The following is an 18,041-nucleotide window of genomic DNA, read 5'->3' as shown; positions in this document are numbered from 1 at the left end:
AAGATAAAGGCGTTATTTACGCCATTCAATGTTCATGTAAAAAAATTTACATAGGAGAAACAACCAGAATGCTCCGTGAAAGGATAAGGGAGCACCTCTCTTGCATAGATAGGGGTAACCTTGACCCTTATATCTATCGCCACTTTAGGGAAGTACACAACAACAACCTTAAAGATTTTAAATATTGGGGAATTAAAAAAGTTCACCCCGACTGGAGAGGGGGAAACTGGGAAAATAAACTCCTAAAGGCAGAAGCTGAAATTATATACCTAATGAATACCCTCCAACCTGGAGGCTTGAACTCTGAGATAGACATTTCCCCCTTCTTATAAAAGTCTCTTACAATATGCGAACATTTTCCAGGTTAAATCAGCCACTTATATAGAAAATACTCACATACATTAAATAAGCAATAACATTTCAATTTATCTTGGGCAAAGATAGTACAAGCCCTATATAAATTCATTTTTCTAGTAATTAAAAAGGAATTTTTATCCCCCTAAAATAAATAAATTAATTGAATAAGCCATATTTTTACCCACTAGCAATAACTCTAGTTATGGGATTGATAATTTCTGATTTAATTGTACATCCATTTTTAAATTGTTAATTTATAAATTGTTGAACTTACTATCCTTTGTTGAAAAGGAATATGTATATATCGTTAATTTTTACCCACTAACAATAATTCTAGATATGGGAATGATGATTCTGATTCTTATATTTTCGTTTCGTCCATTTTTAAATTGTTACAAATTTATAAATTGTTGAACTTACTATCCTTTGTTGAAAAGGAATATGTATATATCGTTAATTTTTACCCACTAACAATAATTCTAGATATGGGAATGATGATTCTGATTCTTATATTTTCGTTTCGTCCATTTTTAAATTGTTACAAATGTATAAATTGTTGAACTTACTATCCTTTGTTGAAAAGGAATATGTATATATCGTTAACATTTACCCACTAACAATAATTCTAGATATGGGAATGATGATTCTGATTCTTATATTTTCGTTTCGTCCATTTTTAAATTGTTACAAATTTATAAATTGTTGAACTTACTATCCTTTGTTGAAAAGGAATATATATATATCATTAATTTTTACCCACTTACAATAATTCTAGATATGGGAATGGTAATTCTGATTCTTATATTTTCGTTTCAGTTTAGGTAATTTTAAGTTTGCACGATCTAAATGTATATTATCTAATAAAGGCACTTTAGAATTGAAATATATAAGTTGAATTGTGTGAATGCTAATAAAGCAGAAATGATAAGTTCTCTTCCTTGTGTATCATGTAACTAAATAACAACACAGAAACAATCATTACCAACTTAAATAAAGTCCACCTTTACATTGGAAGCCACACAGGTGTTGATAGAAATCAAAAGGAAATGAAGGAACCAATCAAAACACATTCATACCTTTAAAAAGCCAGAAGCTAGCAGGATAAGCATTCTTGATAAAGCCCAGAAGGGTGAAACGCGTTGAATGGGACCTGCTACACTCTACTAAACTTCATTTACTACTGTCACAAAGCTGTGTGACCCTGCAACTTTAAACTTTTCTCCTGACCCTGCAAGTTAAAATCTACCTTTGGTAACTTCAGGGAATACGGTGTTACTGCTAAACACTGACCAAAGATTTCTTCAAACCTTAAGAAGTCTGAGGGAACCCAGATGAAAACAATATTTGGGCTATAAGAAGAAAGGAAAACAAAAAAAGGATAACTACATCACCAGAACGGATCATCACCCCTGACCTCTGAATCAAAGAGAAGGTCAGGTGACTTATCAGAAGCACCAGGAACAAACAGTCTGTGAATCCCTCACAGTGAAGATAATCAGCGGTTGCAACCAGGACAGATTAAGGTACCTCTACACTAATTTGCACTACGTTTTTTAAAACACGCAAACTGAACTTTAAAGACATCAAGGTATTCATCTGTTAAATTAACCATTTCCATTAACCACGATTGCTTTGGCACCTAAATCAGAATATTGGCTGTTTTTTGCCTTTTTAACTATCCAGCACACCTGAGCCAATTATATGTCCAAGGAAAGTAACTGTGTAACTTTATAACTGAATTTGTTACTGAAGAACTGTAAAGCTATTAGGATTGATACATTTGTGCCTTTTAAATATTTAATTCACCATTTATCTTAGAAATTTGTTGCTTGCCATATGTTATCTATAGAATTAATTCCTTTATACCTGAAATTCTAGGATTATATGGTTCTAGTCTGTTTTTATAAGTGTTGTATAAGGGAGATGTCCCTTTATTAATTAGGAAAAGCATTTGCTGTTGTTTTTATGTGTTATAAGAATTTTTAAATAAAATAGATTGTATAAAACATAAATTAGATTGGTATCATCATTTCCTAGCTTTTTTTAGCGCTGCTAAATAAACCCCATTTTTTCTTCTTATCCACCATTTAGTTCTCTTTGAGGGAAGAACTTTTTTAGCAGCAGGAATCCACCTTTAGGCGCTCCTATCACACTACACATAAATACCTAAATGGAAGGCACCACGGCTTGCAAAACCTTTCTCCCAAAAATAGCCTCAGAAGAAGCAAAAGTATCAAACTTGTAAAATTTGGTAAAAGTGTGCAGTGAAGACCAAGTCGCTGCCCTACATATCTGATCAACAGAAGCCTCGTTCTTGAAGGCCCATGTGGAAGCCACAGCCCTAGTGGAATGAGCCGTGATTCTTTCGGGAGGCTGCCGTCCGGCAGTCTCGTAAGCCAATCTGATGATGCTTTTAATCCAAAAAGAGAGAGAGGTAGAAGTTGCTTTTTGACCTCTCCTTTTACCGGAATAAACAACAAACAAGGAAGATGTTTGTCTAAAATCCTTTGTAGCATCTAAATAGAATTTTAGAGCGCGAACAACATCCAAATTGTGCAACAAACGTTCCTTCTTTGAAACTGGTTTCGGACACAGAGAAGGTACGATAATCTCCTGGTTAATGTTTTTGTTAGAAACAACTTTTGGAAGAAAACCAGGTTTAGTACGTAAAACCACCTTATCTGCATGGAACACCAGATAAGGAGGAGAACACTGCAGAGCAGATAATTCTGAAACTCTTCTAGCAGAAGAAATTGCAACTAAAAACAAAACTTTCCAAGATAATAACTTAATATCAACGGAATGTAAGGGTTCAAACGGAACCCCCTGAAGAACTGAAAGAACTAAGTTGAGACTCCAAGGAGGAGTCAAAGGTTTGTAAACAGGCTTAATTCTAACCAGAGCCTGAACAAAGGCTTGAACATCTGGCACAGCTGCCAGCTTTTTGTGAAGTAACACAGACAAGGCAGAAATCTGTCCCTTCAGGGAACTAGCAGATAATCCTTTTTCCAATCCTTCTTGAAGGAAGGATAGAATCTTAGGAATCTTAACCTTGTCCCAAGGGAATCCTTTAGATTCACACCAACAGATATATTTTTTCCAAATTTTGTGGTAAATCTTTCTAGTTACAGGCTTTCTGGCCTGAACAAGAGTATCGATAACAGAATCTGAGAACCCTCGCTTCGATAAGATCAAGCGTTCAATCTCCAAGCAGTCAGCTGGAGTGAAACCAGATTCGGATGTTCGAACGGACCCTGAACAAGAAGGTCTCGTCTCAAAGGTAGCTTCCAAGGTGGAGCCGATGACATATTCACCAGATCTGCATACCAAGTCCTGCGTGGCCACGCAGGAGCTATCAAGATCACCGACGCCCTCTCCTGATTGATCCTGGCTACCAGCCTGGGGATGAGAGGAAACGGCGGGAACACATAAGCTAGTTTGAAGGTCCAAGGTGCTACTAGTGCATCCACTAGAGCCGCCTTGGGATCCCTGGATCTGGACCCGTAGCAAGGAACTTTGAAGTTCTGACGAGAGGCCATCAGATCCATGTCTGGAATGCCCCACAGCTGAGTGACTTGGGCAAAGATTTCCGGATGGAGTTCCCACTCCCCCGGATGCAATGTCTGACGACTCAGAAAATCCGCTTCCCAATTTTCCACTCCTGGGATGTGGATAGCAGACAGGTGGCAGGAGTGAGACTCCGCCCATAGAATGATTTTGGTCACTTCTTCCATCGCTAGGGAACTCCTTGTTCCCCCCTGATGGTTGATGTACGCAACAGTTGTCATGTTGTCTGATTGAAACCGTATGAACTTGGCCCTCGCTAGCTGAGGCCAAGCCTTGAGAGCATTGAATATCGCTCTCAGTTCCAGAATATTTATCGGTAGAAGAGATTCTTCCCGAGACCAAAGACCCTGAGCTTTCAGGGATCCCCAGACCGCGCCCCAGCCCATCAGACTGGCGTCGGTCGTGACGATGACCCACTCCGGTCTGCGGAATGTCATCCCTTGTGACAGGTTGTCCAGGGACAGCCACCAACGGAGTGAGTCTCTGGTCCTCTGATTTACTTGTATCTTCGGAGACAAGTCTGTATAGTCCCCATTCCACTGACTGAGCATGCACAGTTGTAATGGTCTTAGATGAATGCGCGCAAAAGGAACTATGTCCATTGCCGCTACCATCAAACCGATCACTTCCATGCACTGCGCTATGGAAGGAAGAGGAACGGAATGAAGTATCCGACAAGAGTCTAGAAGTTTTGTTTTTCTGGCCTCTGTCAGAAAAATCCTCATTTCTAAGGAGTCTATTATTGTTCCCAAGAAGGGAACCCTTGTTGACGGAGATAGAGAACTCTTTTCCACGTTCACTTTCCATCCGTGAGATCTGAGAAAGGCCAGGACAATGTCCGTGTGAGCCTTTGCTTGAGGAAGGGACGACGCTTGAATCAGAATGTCGTCCAAGTAAGGTACTACAGCAATGCCCCTTGGTCTTAGCACAGCTAGAAGGGACCCTAGTACCTTTGTGAAAATCCTTGGAGCAGTGGCTAATCCGAAAGGAAGCGCCACGAACTGGTAATGCTTGTCCAGGAATGCGAACCTTAGGAACCGATGATGTTCCTTGTGGATAGGAATATGTAGATACGCATCCTTTAAATCCACTGTGGTCATGAATTGACCTTCCTGGATGGAAGGAAGAATAGTTCGAATGGTTTCCATCTTGAACGATGGAACCTTGAGAAACTTGTTTAAGATCTTGAGATCTAAGATTGGTCTGAACGTTCCCTCTTTTTTGGGAACTATGAACAGATTGGAGTAGAACCCCATCCCTTGTTCTCTTAATGGAACAGGATGAATCACTCCCATTTTTAACAGGTCTTCTACACAATGTAAGAATGCCTGTCTTTTTATGTGGTCTGAAGACAACTGAGACCTGTGGAACCTCCCCCTTGGGGGAAGCCCCTTGAATTCCAGAAGATAACCTTGGGAGACTATTTCTAGCGCCCAATGATCCAGAACATCTCTTGCCCAAGCCTGAGCGAAGAGAGAGAGTCTGCCCCCCACCAGATCCGGTCCCGGATCGGGGGCCAACATTTCATGCTGTCTTGGTAGCAGTGGCAGGTTTCTTGGCCTGCTTTCCCTTGTTCCAGCCTTGCATTGGTCTCCAAGCTGGCTTGGCTTGAGAAGTATTACCCTCTTGCTTAGAGGACGTAGCACTTTGGGCTGGTCCATTTCTACGAAAGGGACGAAAATTAGGTTTATTTTTTGCCTTGAAAGGCCGATCCTGAGGAAGGGCGTGGCCCTTACCCCCAGTGATATCAGAGATAATCTCTTTCAAGTCAGGGCCAAACAGCGTTTTCCCCTTGAAAGGAATGTTAAGTAGCTTGTTCTTGGAAGACGCATCAGCTGACCAAGATTTCAACCAAAGCGCTCTGCGCGCCACAATAGCAAACCCAGAATTCTTAGCCGCTAACCTAGCCAATTGCAAAGTGGCGTCTAGGGTGAAAGAATTAGCCAATTTGAGAGCATTGATTCTGTCCATAATCTCCTCATAAGGAGGAGAATCACTATCGACCGCCTTTATCAGCTCATCGAACCAGAAACATGCGGCTGTAGCTACAGGGACAATGCATGAAATTGGTTGTAGAAGGTAACCCTGCTGAACAAACATCTTTTTAAGTAAACCTTCTAATTTTTTATCCATAGGATCTTTGAAAGCACAACTATCCTCTATGGGTATAGTGGTGCGTTTGTTTAAAGTGGAAACCGCTCCCTCGACCTTGGGGACTGTCTGCCATAAGTCCTTTCTGGGGTCGACCATAGGAAACAATTTTTTAAATATGGGGGGAGGGACGAAAGGAATACCGGGCCTTTCCCATTCTTCATTAACAATGTCCGCCACCCGCTTGGGTATAGGAAAAGCTTCTGGGAGCCCCGGGACCTCTAGGAACTTGTCCATTTTACATAGTTTCTCTGGGATGACCAACTTGTCACAATCATCCAGAGTGGATAATACCTCCTTAAGCAGAATGCGGAGATGTTCCAACTTAAATTTAAACGTAATCACATCAGGTTCAGCTTGTTGAGAAATGTTCCCAGAATCAGTAATTTCTCCCTCAGACAAAACCTCCCTGGCCCCATCAGACTGGGTTAGGGGCCCTTCAGAACCATTATTATCAGCGTCGTCATGCTCTTCAGTATCTAAAACAGAGCAGTCGCGCTTACGCTGATAAGTGTTCATTTTGGCTAAAATGTTTTTGACAGAATTATCCATTACAGCCGTTAATTGTTGCATAGTAAGGAGTATTGGCGCGCTAGATGTACTAGGGGCCTCCTGAGTGGGCAAGACTCGTGTAGACGAAGGAGGGAATGATGCAGTACCATGCTTACTCCCCTCACTTGAGGAATCATCTTGGGCATCATTGTCATTGTCACATAAATCACATTTATTTAAATGAATGGGAATTCTGGCTTCCCCACATTCAGAACACAGTCTATCTGGTAGTTCAGACATGTTAAACAGGCATAAACTTGATAACAAAGTACAAAAAACGTTTTAAAATAAAACCGTTACTGTCACTTTAAATTTTAAACTGAACACACTTTATTACTGCAATTGCGAAAAAACATGAAGGAATTGTTCAAAATTCACCAAATTTTCACCACAGTGTCTTAAAGCCTTAAAAGTATTGCACACCAAATTTGGAAGCTTTAACCCTTAAAATAACGGAACCGGAGCCGTTTTTAACTTTAACCCCTTTACAGTCCCTGGTATCTGCTTTGCTGAGACCCAACCAAGCCCAAAGGGGAATACGATACCAAATGACGCCTTCAGAAAGTCTTTTCTAAGTATCAGAGCTCCTCTCACATGCGACTGCATGTCATGCCTCTCAAAAACAAGTGCGCAACACCGGCGCGAAAATGAGGCTCTGTCTGCCGATATTATTATATCAAAATACCCAGAATAAATGATTCCTCAAGGCTAAATATGTGTTAATAATGAATCGATATAGCCCAGAAAAAGTCTACAGTCTTAATAAGCCCTTGTGAAGCCCTTATTTACGATCTTAATAAACATGGCTTACCGGATCCCATAGGGAAAATGACAGCTTCCAGCATTACATCGTCTTGTTAGAATGTGTCATACCTCAAGCAGCAAGAGACTGCTCACTGTTCCCCCAACTGAAGTTAATTGCTCTCAACAGTCCTGTGTGGAACAGCCATGGATTTTAGTGACGGTTGCTAAAATCATTTTCCTCATACAAACAGAAATCTTCATCTCTTTTCTGTTTCTGAGTAAATAGTACATACCAGCACTATTTCAAAATAACAAACTCTTGATTGAATAATAAAAACTACAGTTAAACACTAAAAAACTCTAAGCCATCTCCGTGGAGATGTTGCCTGTACAACGGCAAAGAGAATGACTGGGGTAGGCGGAGCCTAGGAGGGATCATGTGACCAGCTTTGCTGGGCTCTTTGCCATTTCCTGTTGGGGAAGAGAATATCCCACAAGTAAGGATGACGCCGTGGACCGGACACACCTATGTTGGAGAAATTGTATTTCCTATCTGAGTCATGAAAGAAAAACAGTTTCTGTTTTCCCTTTAAGGTACAGCTTTAAACAATTAAAAAAGAAGGAAAAAAAAACCAAGATACTTGTTTTCCAAAATAGATTGCAAATATGAGAATTTGTTTTATGTAATTACATTTTTGCTCCATTTTCTCAACTTACCAGCTGCGTATCTGATGCCATGTTTTACCTCCAAATGCAAACTATTACTGTTGGAAGATTGCCCTTCAAGCTTAATTCTTGATACAGCTTGATCATTACTGGGATAACCTAAAATGACAGTAATATTTTTATAATTTTATACAAACAGTAAATTGTTTTTGACAAGCAAACATTCAATACGAAGCAAAAACATAATTTATGTAAGAACTTACCTGATAAATTCATTTCTTTCATATTGGCAAGAGTCCATGAACTAGTGACGTATGGGATATACAATCCCACCAGGAGGGGCAAAGTTTCATAAACCTCAAAATGCCTATAAATACACCCCTCAGCACATCCACAATTCAGTTTAACGAATAGCCAAGAAGTGGGGTGATAAAGAAAGGAGTAAAAAGCATCAACAAAGGAATTTGGAAATAATTGTGCTTTATACAAAAAAAATCAAACACCATAATAAGGGTGGGCCTCATGGACTCTTGCCAATATGAAAGAAATTAATTTATCAGGTTAAGTTCTTAGATAAATTATGTTTTCTTTCATGTAATTGGCAAGAGTCCATGAGCTAGTGACGTATGGGATAGCAATACCCAAGATGTGGAACTCCACGCAAGAGTCACTAGAGAGGGAGGGATAAAAATAAAAACAGCCATTTTTCGCTGAAAAAAAATAATCCACAATCCAAAATATAAATTTATTCTCATCAATGAAAGGAAAAACTTAAATCATAAGCAGAAGAATCAAAATGAAACAGCTGCCTGAAGAACTTTTCTACCAAAAACTGCTTCCGAAGAAGCAAATGCATCAAAACGGTAGAATTTAATAAATGTATGCAAAGAAGACCAAGTTGCTGCTTTGCAAATCTGATCAACTGAAGCTTCATTCTTAAAAGCCCACGCAGTTCAGAATTATCTAGTAGAATGAGCTGTAATTCTCTGAGGCGGGGCTTGACTCGACTCCAAATAAGCTTGAAGAATCAAAAGCTTTAACCACGATGCCAAGGAAACGGCAGAAGCCTTCTTACCTTACCTAGAACCAGAAAAGATAACAAATAGAATAGAAGTCTTCCTGAAATCTTTAGTAGCTTCAACATATTTCAGAGCTCTCACCACATCCAAAGAATGTAAAGATCTCTCCAAAGAATTCTTAGGATTAGGACACAAGGAAGAGACAATTTCTCTATTAATGTTGTTAGAATTCACAACCTTAGGTAAGAATTTAAATGAAGTCTGCAAAACTGCCTTATCCTGATGAAAAATCAGAAAAGGAGATTCACAATAGAGAGCAGATAATTCAGAAACTCTTCTAGCAGAAGAGATGGCCAAAAGAAACAACCACTTTCCAAGAAAGTATTTTAAATGTCCAAAGAATGCATAGGCTCAAATGGAGGAGTCTGTAAAGCCTTCAAAACCAAATTAAGACTCCAAGGAGGAGAGATTGATTTAATAACAGCCTTGTTACGAACCAAAGCCTGAACAAAAAAGTGAATGTCAGGAAGCTTAGCAATCTTTCTGTGAAATAAAACAGAAAGAGCAGATATTTTTCCTTCAAGGAACTTGCAGACAAACCCTTATCTAAACCATCCTGAAGAAACTGTAAAATTCTAGGAATTCTAAAAGAATGCCAAGAGAATTTATTAGAACAACACCATGAAATATAAGTCTTCCAAACTCGATAATAAATCTTTCTAGAAACAGATTTACAAGCCTGCAACATAGTATTAATCACGGATTCAGAGAAACCTCTATGACTAAGAACTAGGCATTATATTTCCATACCTTCAAATTTAATGATTTGAGATCCTGATGGAAAAACAGACCTTAAGACAGAAGGTCCGGTCTTAATGGAAGTGGCCAAGGTTGGCAACTGGACAACCGAACAAGATCCGCATACCAGAACCTGTGAGGCCATGCTGGAGCCACCAGCAACACAAACGATTGCTCCATGATGATTTTGGAGATAACTATTGGAAGAAGAATTAGAGGTGGGAAAATAAGCAGGTTGATAACACAAAGGAAGTGTCAAGGCATCCACTGCCAAGATAGAAGGCCAAGATAGATGACAGACATGCATTCGTCACCAAGTATTTGAATCAATATAATGATATATGTGATATCGTGAAAAAAACAGAATTTATGCTTACCTGATAAATTACTTTCTCCAACGGTGTGTCCGGTCCACGGCGTCATCCTTACTTGTGGGATATTCTCTTCCCCAACAGGAAATGGCAAAGAGCCCAGCAAAGCTGGTCACATGATCCCTCCTAGGCTCAGCCTACCCCAGTCATTCGACCGACGTAAAGGAGGAATATGCATAGGAGAAATCATATGATACCGTGGTGACTGTAGTTAGAGAAAATAATTCATCAGACCTGATTAAAAAAAAACCAGGGCGGGCCGTGGACCGGACACACCGTTGGAGAAAGTAATTTATCAGGTAAGCATAAATTCTGTTTTCTCCAACATAGGTGTGTCCGGTCCACGGCGTCATCCTTACTTGTGGGAACCAATACCAAAGCTTTAGGACACGGATGATGGGAGGGAGCAAATCAGGTCACCTAGATGGAAGGCACCACGGCTTGCAAAACCTTTCTCCCAAAAATAGCCTCAGAAGAGGCAAAAGTATCAAATTTGTAAAATTTGGTAAAAGTGTGCAGTGAAGACCAAGTCGCTGCCTTACATATCTGATCAACAGAAGCCTCGTTCTTGAAGGCCCATGTGGAAGCCACAGCCCTAGTGGAGTGAGCTGTGATTCTTTCAGGAGGCTGCCGTCCGGCAGTCTCATAAGCCAATCGGATGATGCTTTTAAGCCAAAAAGAGAGAGAGGTAGAAGTTGCTTTTTGACCTCTCCTTTTACCAGAATAAACAACAAACAAAGAAGATGTTTGTCTGAAATCCTTTGTAGCCTCTAAATAGAATTTTAGAGCACGAACTACATCCAAATTGTGTAACAAACGTTCCTTCTTTGAAACTGGATTCGGACACAAAGAAGGCACAACTATCTCCTGGTTAATGCTTTTGTTAGAAACAACTTTCGGAAGAAAACCAGGTTTAGTACGCAAAACCACCTTATCTGCATGGAACACCAGATAAGGAGGAGAACACTGCAGAGCAGATAACTCTGAAACTCTTCTAGCAGAAGAAATTGCAACCAAAAACAAAACTTTCCAAGATAGTAACTTAATATCTACGGAATGTAAGGGTTCAAACGGAACCCCTTGAAGAACTGAAAGAACTAAATTGAGACTCCAAGGAGGAGTCAAAGGTTTGTAAACAGGCTTGATTCTAACCAGAGCCTGAACAAAAGCTTGAACATCTGGCACAGCCGCCAGTTTTTTGTGAATTAAAACAGATAAAGCAGAAATCTGTCCCTTCAAAGAACTTGCAGATAATCCTTTCTCCAAACCCTCTTGTAGAAAGGATAGAATCTTAGGAATTTTTATCTTGTTCCATGGGAATCCTTTAGATTCACACCAACAGATATATTTTTTCCATATTCTATGGTAAATTTTCCTAGTTACAGGCTTTCTAGCCTGGACAAGAGTATCAATGACAGAATCTGAAAACCCACGCTTTGATAAAATCAAGCGTTCAATCTCCAAGCAGTCAGTTGGAGTGAAGCCAGATTCGGATGTTCGAATGGACCTTGAACAAGAAGGTCCTGTCTCAAAGGTAGCTTCCATGGTGGAGCCGATGACATATTCACCAGGTCTGCATACCAAGTTCTGCGTGGCCACGCAGGAGCTATCAAGATCACCGAAGCCCTCTCCTGATTGATCCTGGCTACCAGCCTGGGAATGAGAGGAAACGGTGGGAATACATAAGCTAGGTTGACGGTCCAAGGCGCTATCAGTGCATCTACTAGAGTCGCCTTGGGATCCCTGGATCTGGACCTGTAGCAAGGAACCTTGAAGTTCTGACGAGACGCCATCAGGTCCATGTCTGGAATGCCCCATAATTGAGTTATTTGGGCAAAGATTTCCGGATGGAGTTCCCACTCCCCCGGATGGAAAGTCTGACGACTCAGAAAATCCGCTTCCCAATTTTCCACTCCTGGGATGTGGATTGCAGACAAGTGGCAGGAGTGATTCTCCGCCCATAGAATTATTTTGGTCACTTCCTCCATCGCCAGGGAACTCCTTGTTCCCCCCTGATGGTTGATATATGCAACAGTCGTCATGTTGTCTGATTGAAACCTTATGAATTTGGCCTTTGCTAGTTGAGGCCAAGCTTTGAGAGCATTGAATATCGCTCGCAGTTCCAGAATGTTTATCGGGAGAAGAGATTCTTCCCGAGACCATAGACCCTGAGCTTTCAGGGGTTCCCAGACCGTGCCCCAGCCCACCAGACTGGCGTCGGTCGTGACAATGACCCACTCTGGTCTGCGGAAGCTCATTCCCTGTGACAGGTTGTCCAGGTTCAGCCACCAACGGAGTGAATTTCTGGTTCTTTGATCTACTTGGATCGTCGGAGACAAGTCTGTATAATCCCCATTCCACTGTCTGAGCATGCACAGTTGTAATGGTCTTAGATGAATTCGTGCAAAAGGAACTATGTCCATTGCCGCAACCATCAAACCTATTACTTCCATGCACTGCGCTATGGAAGGAAGAAGAACAGAATGAAGTACTTGACAAGAGCTTAGAAGTTTTGATTTTCTGGCCTCTGTCAGAAAAATCTTCATTTCTAAGGAGTCTATTATTGTTCCCAAGAAGGGAACTCTTGTTGACGGGGACAGAGAACTTTTTTCTATGTTCACTTTCCACCCGTGAGATCTGAGAAAGGCTAGGACAATGTCCGTATGAGCCTTTGCTTTTGACAGAGACGACGCTTGAATCAGTATGTCGTCCAAGTAAGGTACTACTGCAATGCCCCTTGGTCTTAGCACCGCTAGAAGGGACCCTAGTACCTTTGTGAAAATCCTTGGAGCAGTGGCTAATCCGAATGGAAGTGCCACAAACTGGTAATGCTTGTCCAGAAAGGCGAACCTTAGGAATCGATGATGTTCCTTGTGGATAGGAATATGTAGATACGCCTCCTTTAAATCCACCGTGGTCATCAATTGACCTTCCTGGATGGTAGGAAGAATTGTTCGAATGGTTTCCATTTTGAACGATGGAACCCTGAGAAATTTGTTTAGAATCTTGAGATCTAAAATTGGTCTGAATGTTCCCTCTTTTTTGGGAACTATGAACAGATTGGAGTAAAACCCCATCCCTTGTTCTCCTAATGGAACAGGATGAATCACTCCCATTCTTAACAGGTCTTCTACACAATGTAAGAATGCCTGTCTTTTTATTTGGTTTGAAGACAATTGAGACCTGTGGAACCTCCCCCTTGGGGGTAGTTCCTTGAATTCCAGGAGATAACCTTGAGAAACTATTTCTAGCGCCCAAGGATCCTGAACATCTCTTGCCCAAGCCTGAGCAAAGAGAGAGAGTCTGCCCCCCACCAGATCCGGTCCCGGATCGGGGGCCAACACTTCATGCTGTTTTAGTAGCAGTGGCAGGTTTCTTGGCCTGCTTACCCTTGTTCCAGCCTTGCATCGGTCTCCAGGCTGGTTTGGTTTGAGAACTATTACCCTCTTGCTTAGAGGGTGTAGAATTTGAGGCAGGTCCGTTTCTGCGAAAGGGACGAAAATTTGGCTTATTTTTAGCCTTAAAAGACCTATCCTGAGGAAGGGCGTGGCCCTTTCCCCCAGTGATGTCTGAAATAATCTCTTTCAAGTCAGGGCCAAACAGCGTTTTACCCTTGAAAGGGATGTTAAACAATTTGTTCTTGGAGGACACATCCGCTGACCAAGACTTTAGCCAAAGCGCTCTGCGCGCCACAATAGCAAAACCTGAATTTTTCGCCGCTAATCTAGCTAATTGCAAAGTGGCGTCTAAGATAAAAGAGTTAGCCAATTTAAGTGCTTGAACTCTGTCCATAACCTCCTCATACGAAGATTCTTTATTGAGCGACTTTTCTAGTTCTTCGAACCAGAAACACGCTGCTGTAGTGACAGGAACAATGCATGAAATTGGTTGTAGAAGGTAACCTTGCTGAACAAACATCTTTTTAAGCAAACCCTCTAATTTTTTATCCATAGGATCTTTGAAAGCACAACTATCTTCTATAGGGATAGTAGTGCGTTTGTTTAGAGTAGAAACCGCCCCCTCGACCTTGGGGACTGTCTGCCATAAGTCCTTTCTGGGGTCGACCATAGGAAATAATTTCTTAAATATAGGGGGAGGAACAAAAGGTATGCCGGGCCTTTCCCATTCCTTATTTACAATGTCCGCCACCCGCTTGGGTATAGGAAAAGCATCGGGGGGCACCGGGACCTCTAGGAACTTGTCCATCTTACATAATTTCTCTGGAATGACCAAATTGTCACAATCATCCAGAGTAGATAACACCTCCTTAAGCAGAGCGCGGAGATGTTCTAATTTAAATTTAAAAGTAATAACATCAGGTTCAGCTTGTTGAGAAATTTTTCCTGAATCTGAAATTTCTCCCTCAGACAAAACCTCCCTCCTGGCCCCTTCAGATTGGTGTGAGGGTATGTCAGAACCATTATCATCAGCGTCCTCATGCTCTTCAGTATCTAAAACAGAGCAATCGCGCTTTCTCTGATAAGTGGGCATTTTGGACAAAATGTTTTTAATAGAATTATCCATTACAGCCGTTAATTGTTGCATAGTAAGAAGGATTGGCGCACTAGATGTACTAGGGGCCTCTTGTGTGGGCAAGACTGGTGTAGACACAGAAGGGGATGATGCAGTACCATGCTTACTCCCCTCGCTTGAGGAATCATCTTGGGTAACATCATTATCAGTGGCATCATTGTCCCTACTTTGTTTGGACACTATGTCACATTCATCACATATATTTAAATGGGGAGGAACCTTGGCTTTCAAACATACAGAACATCGTCTATCTGATGGTTCAGACATGTTAACAGGCATAAACTTGATAACAAAGCACAAAAAACGTTTTAAAATAAAACCGTTACTGTCACTTTAAATTTTAAACTGAACACACTTTATTACTGAATATGTGAAAAAGTATGAAGGAATTGTTCAAAATTCACCAAAATTTCACCACAGTGTCTAAAAGCCTTAAAAGTATTGCACACCAAATTTGAAAGCTTTAACTCTTAAAATAACGGAACCGGAGCCGTTTTTACATTTAACCCCTATACAGTCCCTGTTATCTGCTTTGCTGAGACCCAACCAAGCCCAGAGGGGAATATGATACCAAATGACGCCTTCAATAAGCTTTTTCAGTGGTTCTTAGCTCCTCACACATGCATCTGCATGCCTTGCTTTCCAAAAACAACTGCGCATTAGTGGCGCGAAAATGAGGCTCTGCCTATGACTAGAAAAGGCCCCCAGTGAAAAAGGTGTCCAATACAGTGCCTGCCGTTTTTTTAATACATCCCCAAGATTAAAAGAACTATTTATAGTTATAATCCACTAAATATACTTATAAAGTAATCGTTTTAGCCCAGAAAAATGTCTACCAGTCTTTAAAGCCCTTGTGAAGCCCTTTATTCTTATACTAAACTAAGAAAATGGCTTACCGGTTCCCATAGGGAAAATGACAGCTTCCAGCATTACCAAGTCTTGTTAGAAATGTGTCATACCTCAAGCAGCAAAGTCTGCCCACTGTTTCCCCCAACTGAAGTTAATTCATCTCAACAGTCCTGTGTGGAAACAGCCATCGATTTTAGTAACGGTTGCTAAAATCATCTTCCTCTTACAAACAGAAATCTTCATCTCTTTTCTGTTTCAGAGTAAATAGTACATACCAGCACTATTTTAAAATAACAAACTCTTGATTGAAGAATAAAAACTACATTTAAACACCAAAAAACTCTTAACCATCTCCGTGGAGATGTTGCCTGTGCAACGGCAAAGAGAATGACTGGGGTAGGCGGAGCCTAGGAGGGATCATGTGACCAGCTTTGCTGGGCTCTTTGCCATTTCCTGTTGGGGAAGAGAATATCCCACAAGTAAGGATGACGCCGTGGACCGGACACACCTATGTTGGAGAAATATCTCCCAATTTTATACGGGGATGAAATACTATAAGAAGTAATTGGTGATGGATGTAGATTTGTCTATAAGAAAAATGATACACTTGCTAATTCGCTCTCACCCAGTGTTCTAAAAAATACACAGATACAAACTAACAAAAGTTCTTGGTTAAGACATAATGGCAGCTATAGATGTGGTAGCATTCGCTGCAAAGCATGCGAGTATCATAATGTCACCAACACTTTCGAATCTTATACAACAGGTGAAACCTTTCAGATACATGGTTGTCACAATTGTAGCTCTAACTATGTGGTATATCTGGCAGAATGCAATCTGTGCAGGGGTCAATACGTGGGACTCACTACACGTGATGTCAGGACACGTATAAGAGAACATCTGGGAGACATTAGAAATAAAGTCCCCTGCTCAGAATTAAGCAGACACTTTATCGAAGTCCATAATCAGTCAGTCCGTTCCTTTAGCTGGAATGTAATAGAAGCAATTAAAACCCCTTCTAGGGGGGGAGATAGATCTTCAATATTAGGTAGACAGGAAGTCTATTGGATCTTTAGACTAAAAACCCAAATCCCTAATGGTTATAACTCAGAATTCGATTTGGTTAATTTCTGGGAATAGTTATCATATCCATAGAATAAAACATTCTATCAATAGAAGTTATGAGTGTATATAGATCTAGTTTGAGTAAGGAGTTTATTAACTATCTAAACACTTACATACCTACATATGCTATATTGTTCTCTATGTTACACATTTTAGTCTAGTGTTTGGTTGGCTCAAACGTTAAATATATATGGTACATTCACTACACCTAATAAAATATGGACCCTCCATAAGCCCTCATAAATTAATTTTTTTTTAGAAATTAAATATATTTATATATGTGTTTTATTTCTAACACCTTTAAACATAGTAAAAAGCCTTTCCTATATAGAGAGGAAAGTATGAATACTTCATGCTGTGTTCTTATATTCTTATGGGCAAAGATTCATTTTTGAGCCTAAATTCATTAAAGTGTATTTGTTTCATAGAGAATAATAAAAGTAAAATAACGGCATAATTTTATGCGTATCTAATTAACTATATGTATATAACATTATGATCCAATACATTTATGTATACCTTCATAATTTGTAAACATTTGTTGAATACATTAGTTGTTAACATATTCATGTATACCTTTTTATAGCATATTGATTAATATGTATGTGTAGTGAATTAAACAGAATAAGAGATATTGTACTTTTTGTATTTTAAGTAGTTGATTATAGACAGCTACTCTCTTTATAGCTAGTAAGGGTTAAGTATTCAGCTGATTTGGTTAAACATGTAATTAGACACCTATTTAAGCCTTTGTAAAACATACAATAGACATGGTCTATGATTACGGCAGGAGCTAGCCGAAACGCGTTAGACCGTTCTATGCTTTTACACCTATATTTTTTCATGTTTTAACCTCGTTTCAAATAAATCTGATTTTTTATGTATCTACCTCTGGGACTTGGCACATTTTTTTTTTCTTGATCCACTGCTTCCGCCTGAGGATCCCTGGACCTGGACAGGTACCTGAGAAGTTTCTTGTTTAGATGAGAAGCCATCAGATCTATTTCTGGAAGACCCCACATCTGAACAACCTGAGAAAACATCTGGATGGAGGGACCACTCCCCCGGATGTAAAGTCTGACAGCTGAGATAATCTGCTTCCCAATTGTCTATACCTGGGATATGAACCGCAGAGATTAGACAGGAGCTGGATTCTGCCCAAGCAAGTATCCGGGATACTTCGTTCATAGCTTGGGGACTGTGAGTCCCACCCTGATGATTGACATATGCCACAGTTGTGATATTGTCTGTCTGAAAACAAATAAACGGTTCTCTTTTCAACAGAGGCCAAACCTGAAGAGCCCTTAAA

The 18,041-nt window shown here is 40.4% G+C and overlaps 1 protein-coding gene across 1 annotated transcript in view; it reads right to left on the bottom strand.

The window, feature by feature from the left end:
* The window catches only part of LOC128638873 (zinc finger protein 436), a 207,833-nt gene that overhangs the window by 82,392 nt on the left and 107,400 nt on the right, over window positions 1–18,041 (bottom strand). Inside the window, exon 8 of the mRNA XM_053691001.1 lies at window positions 8,063–8,196. Coding sequence (XP_053546976.1) covers window positions 8,063–8,196 — 134 coding nt within the window. The remainder of the gene's footprint in view (window positions 1–8,062; window positions 8,197–18,041) is intronic.

The sequence above is a fragment of the Bombina bombina genome, chromosome 8, assembly GCF_027579735.1.
Source record: "Bombina bombina isolate aBomBom1 chromosome 8, aBomBom1.pri, whole genome shotgun sequence".
Classification (NCBI taxonomy): Eukaryota; Metazoa; Chordata; class Amphibia; order Anura; family Bombinatoridae; genus Bombina; species Bombina bombina.
This window is presented reverse-complemented; position numbering and strand designations above follow the sequence as displayed.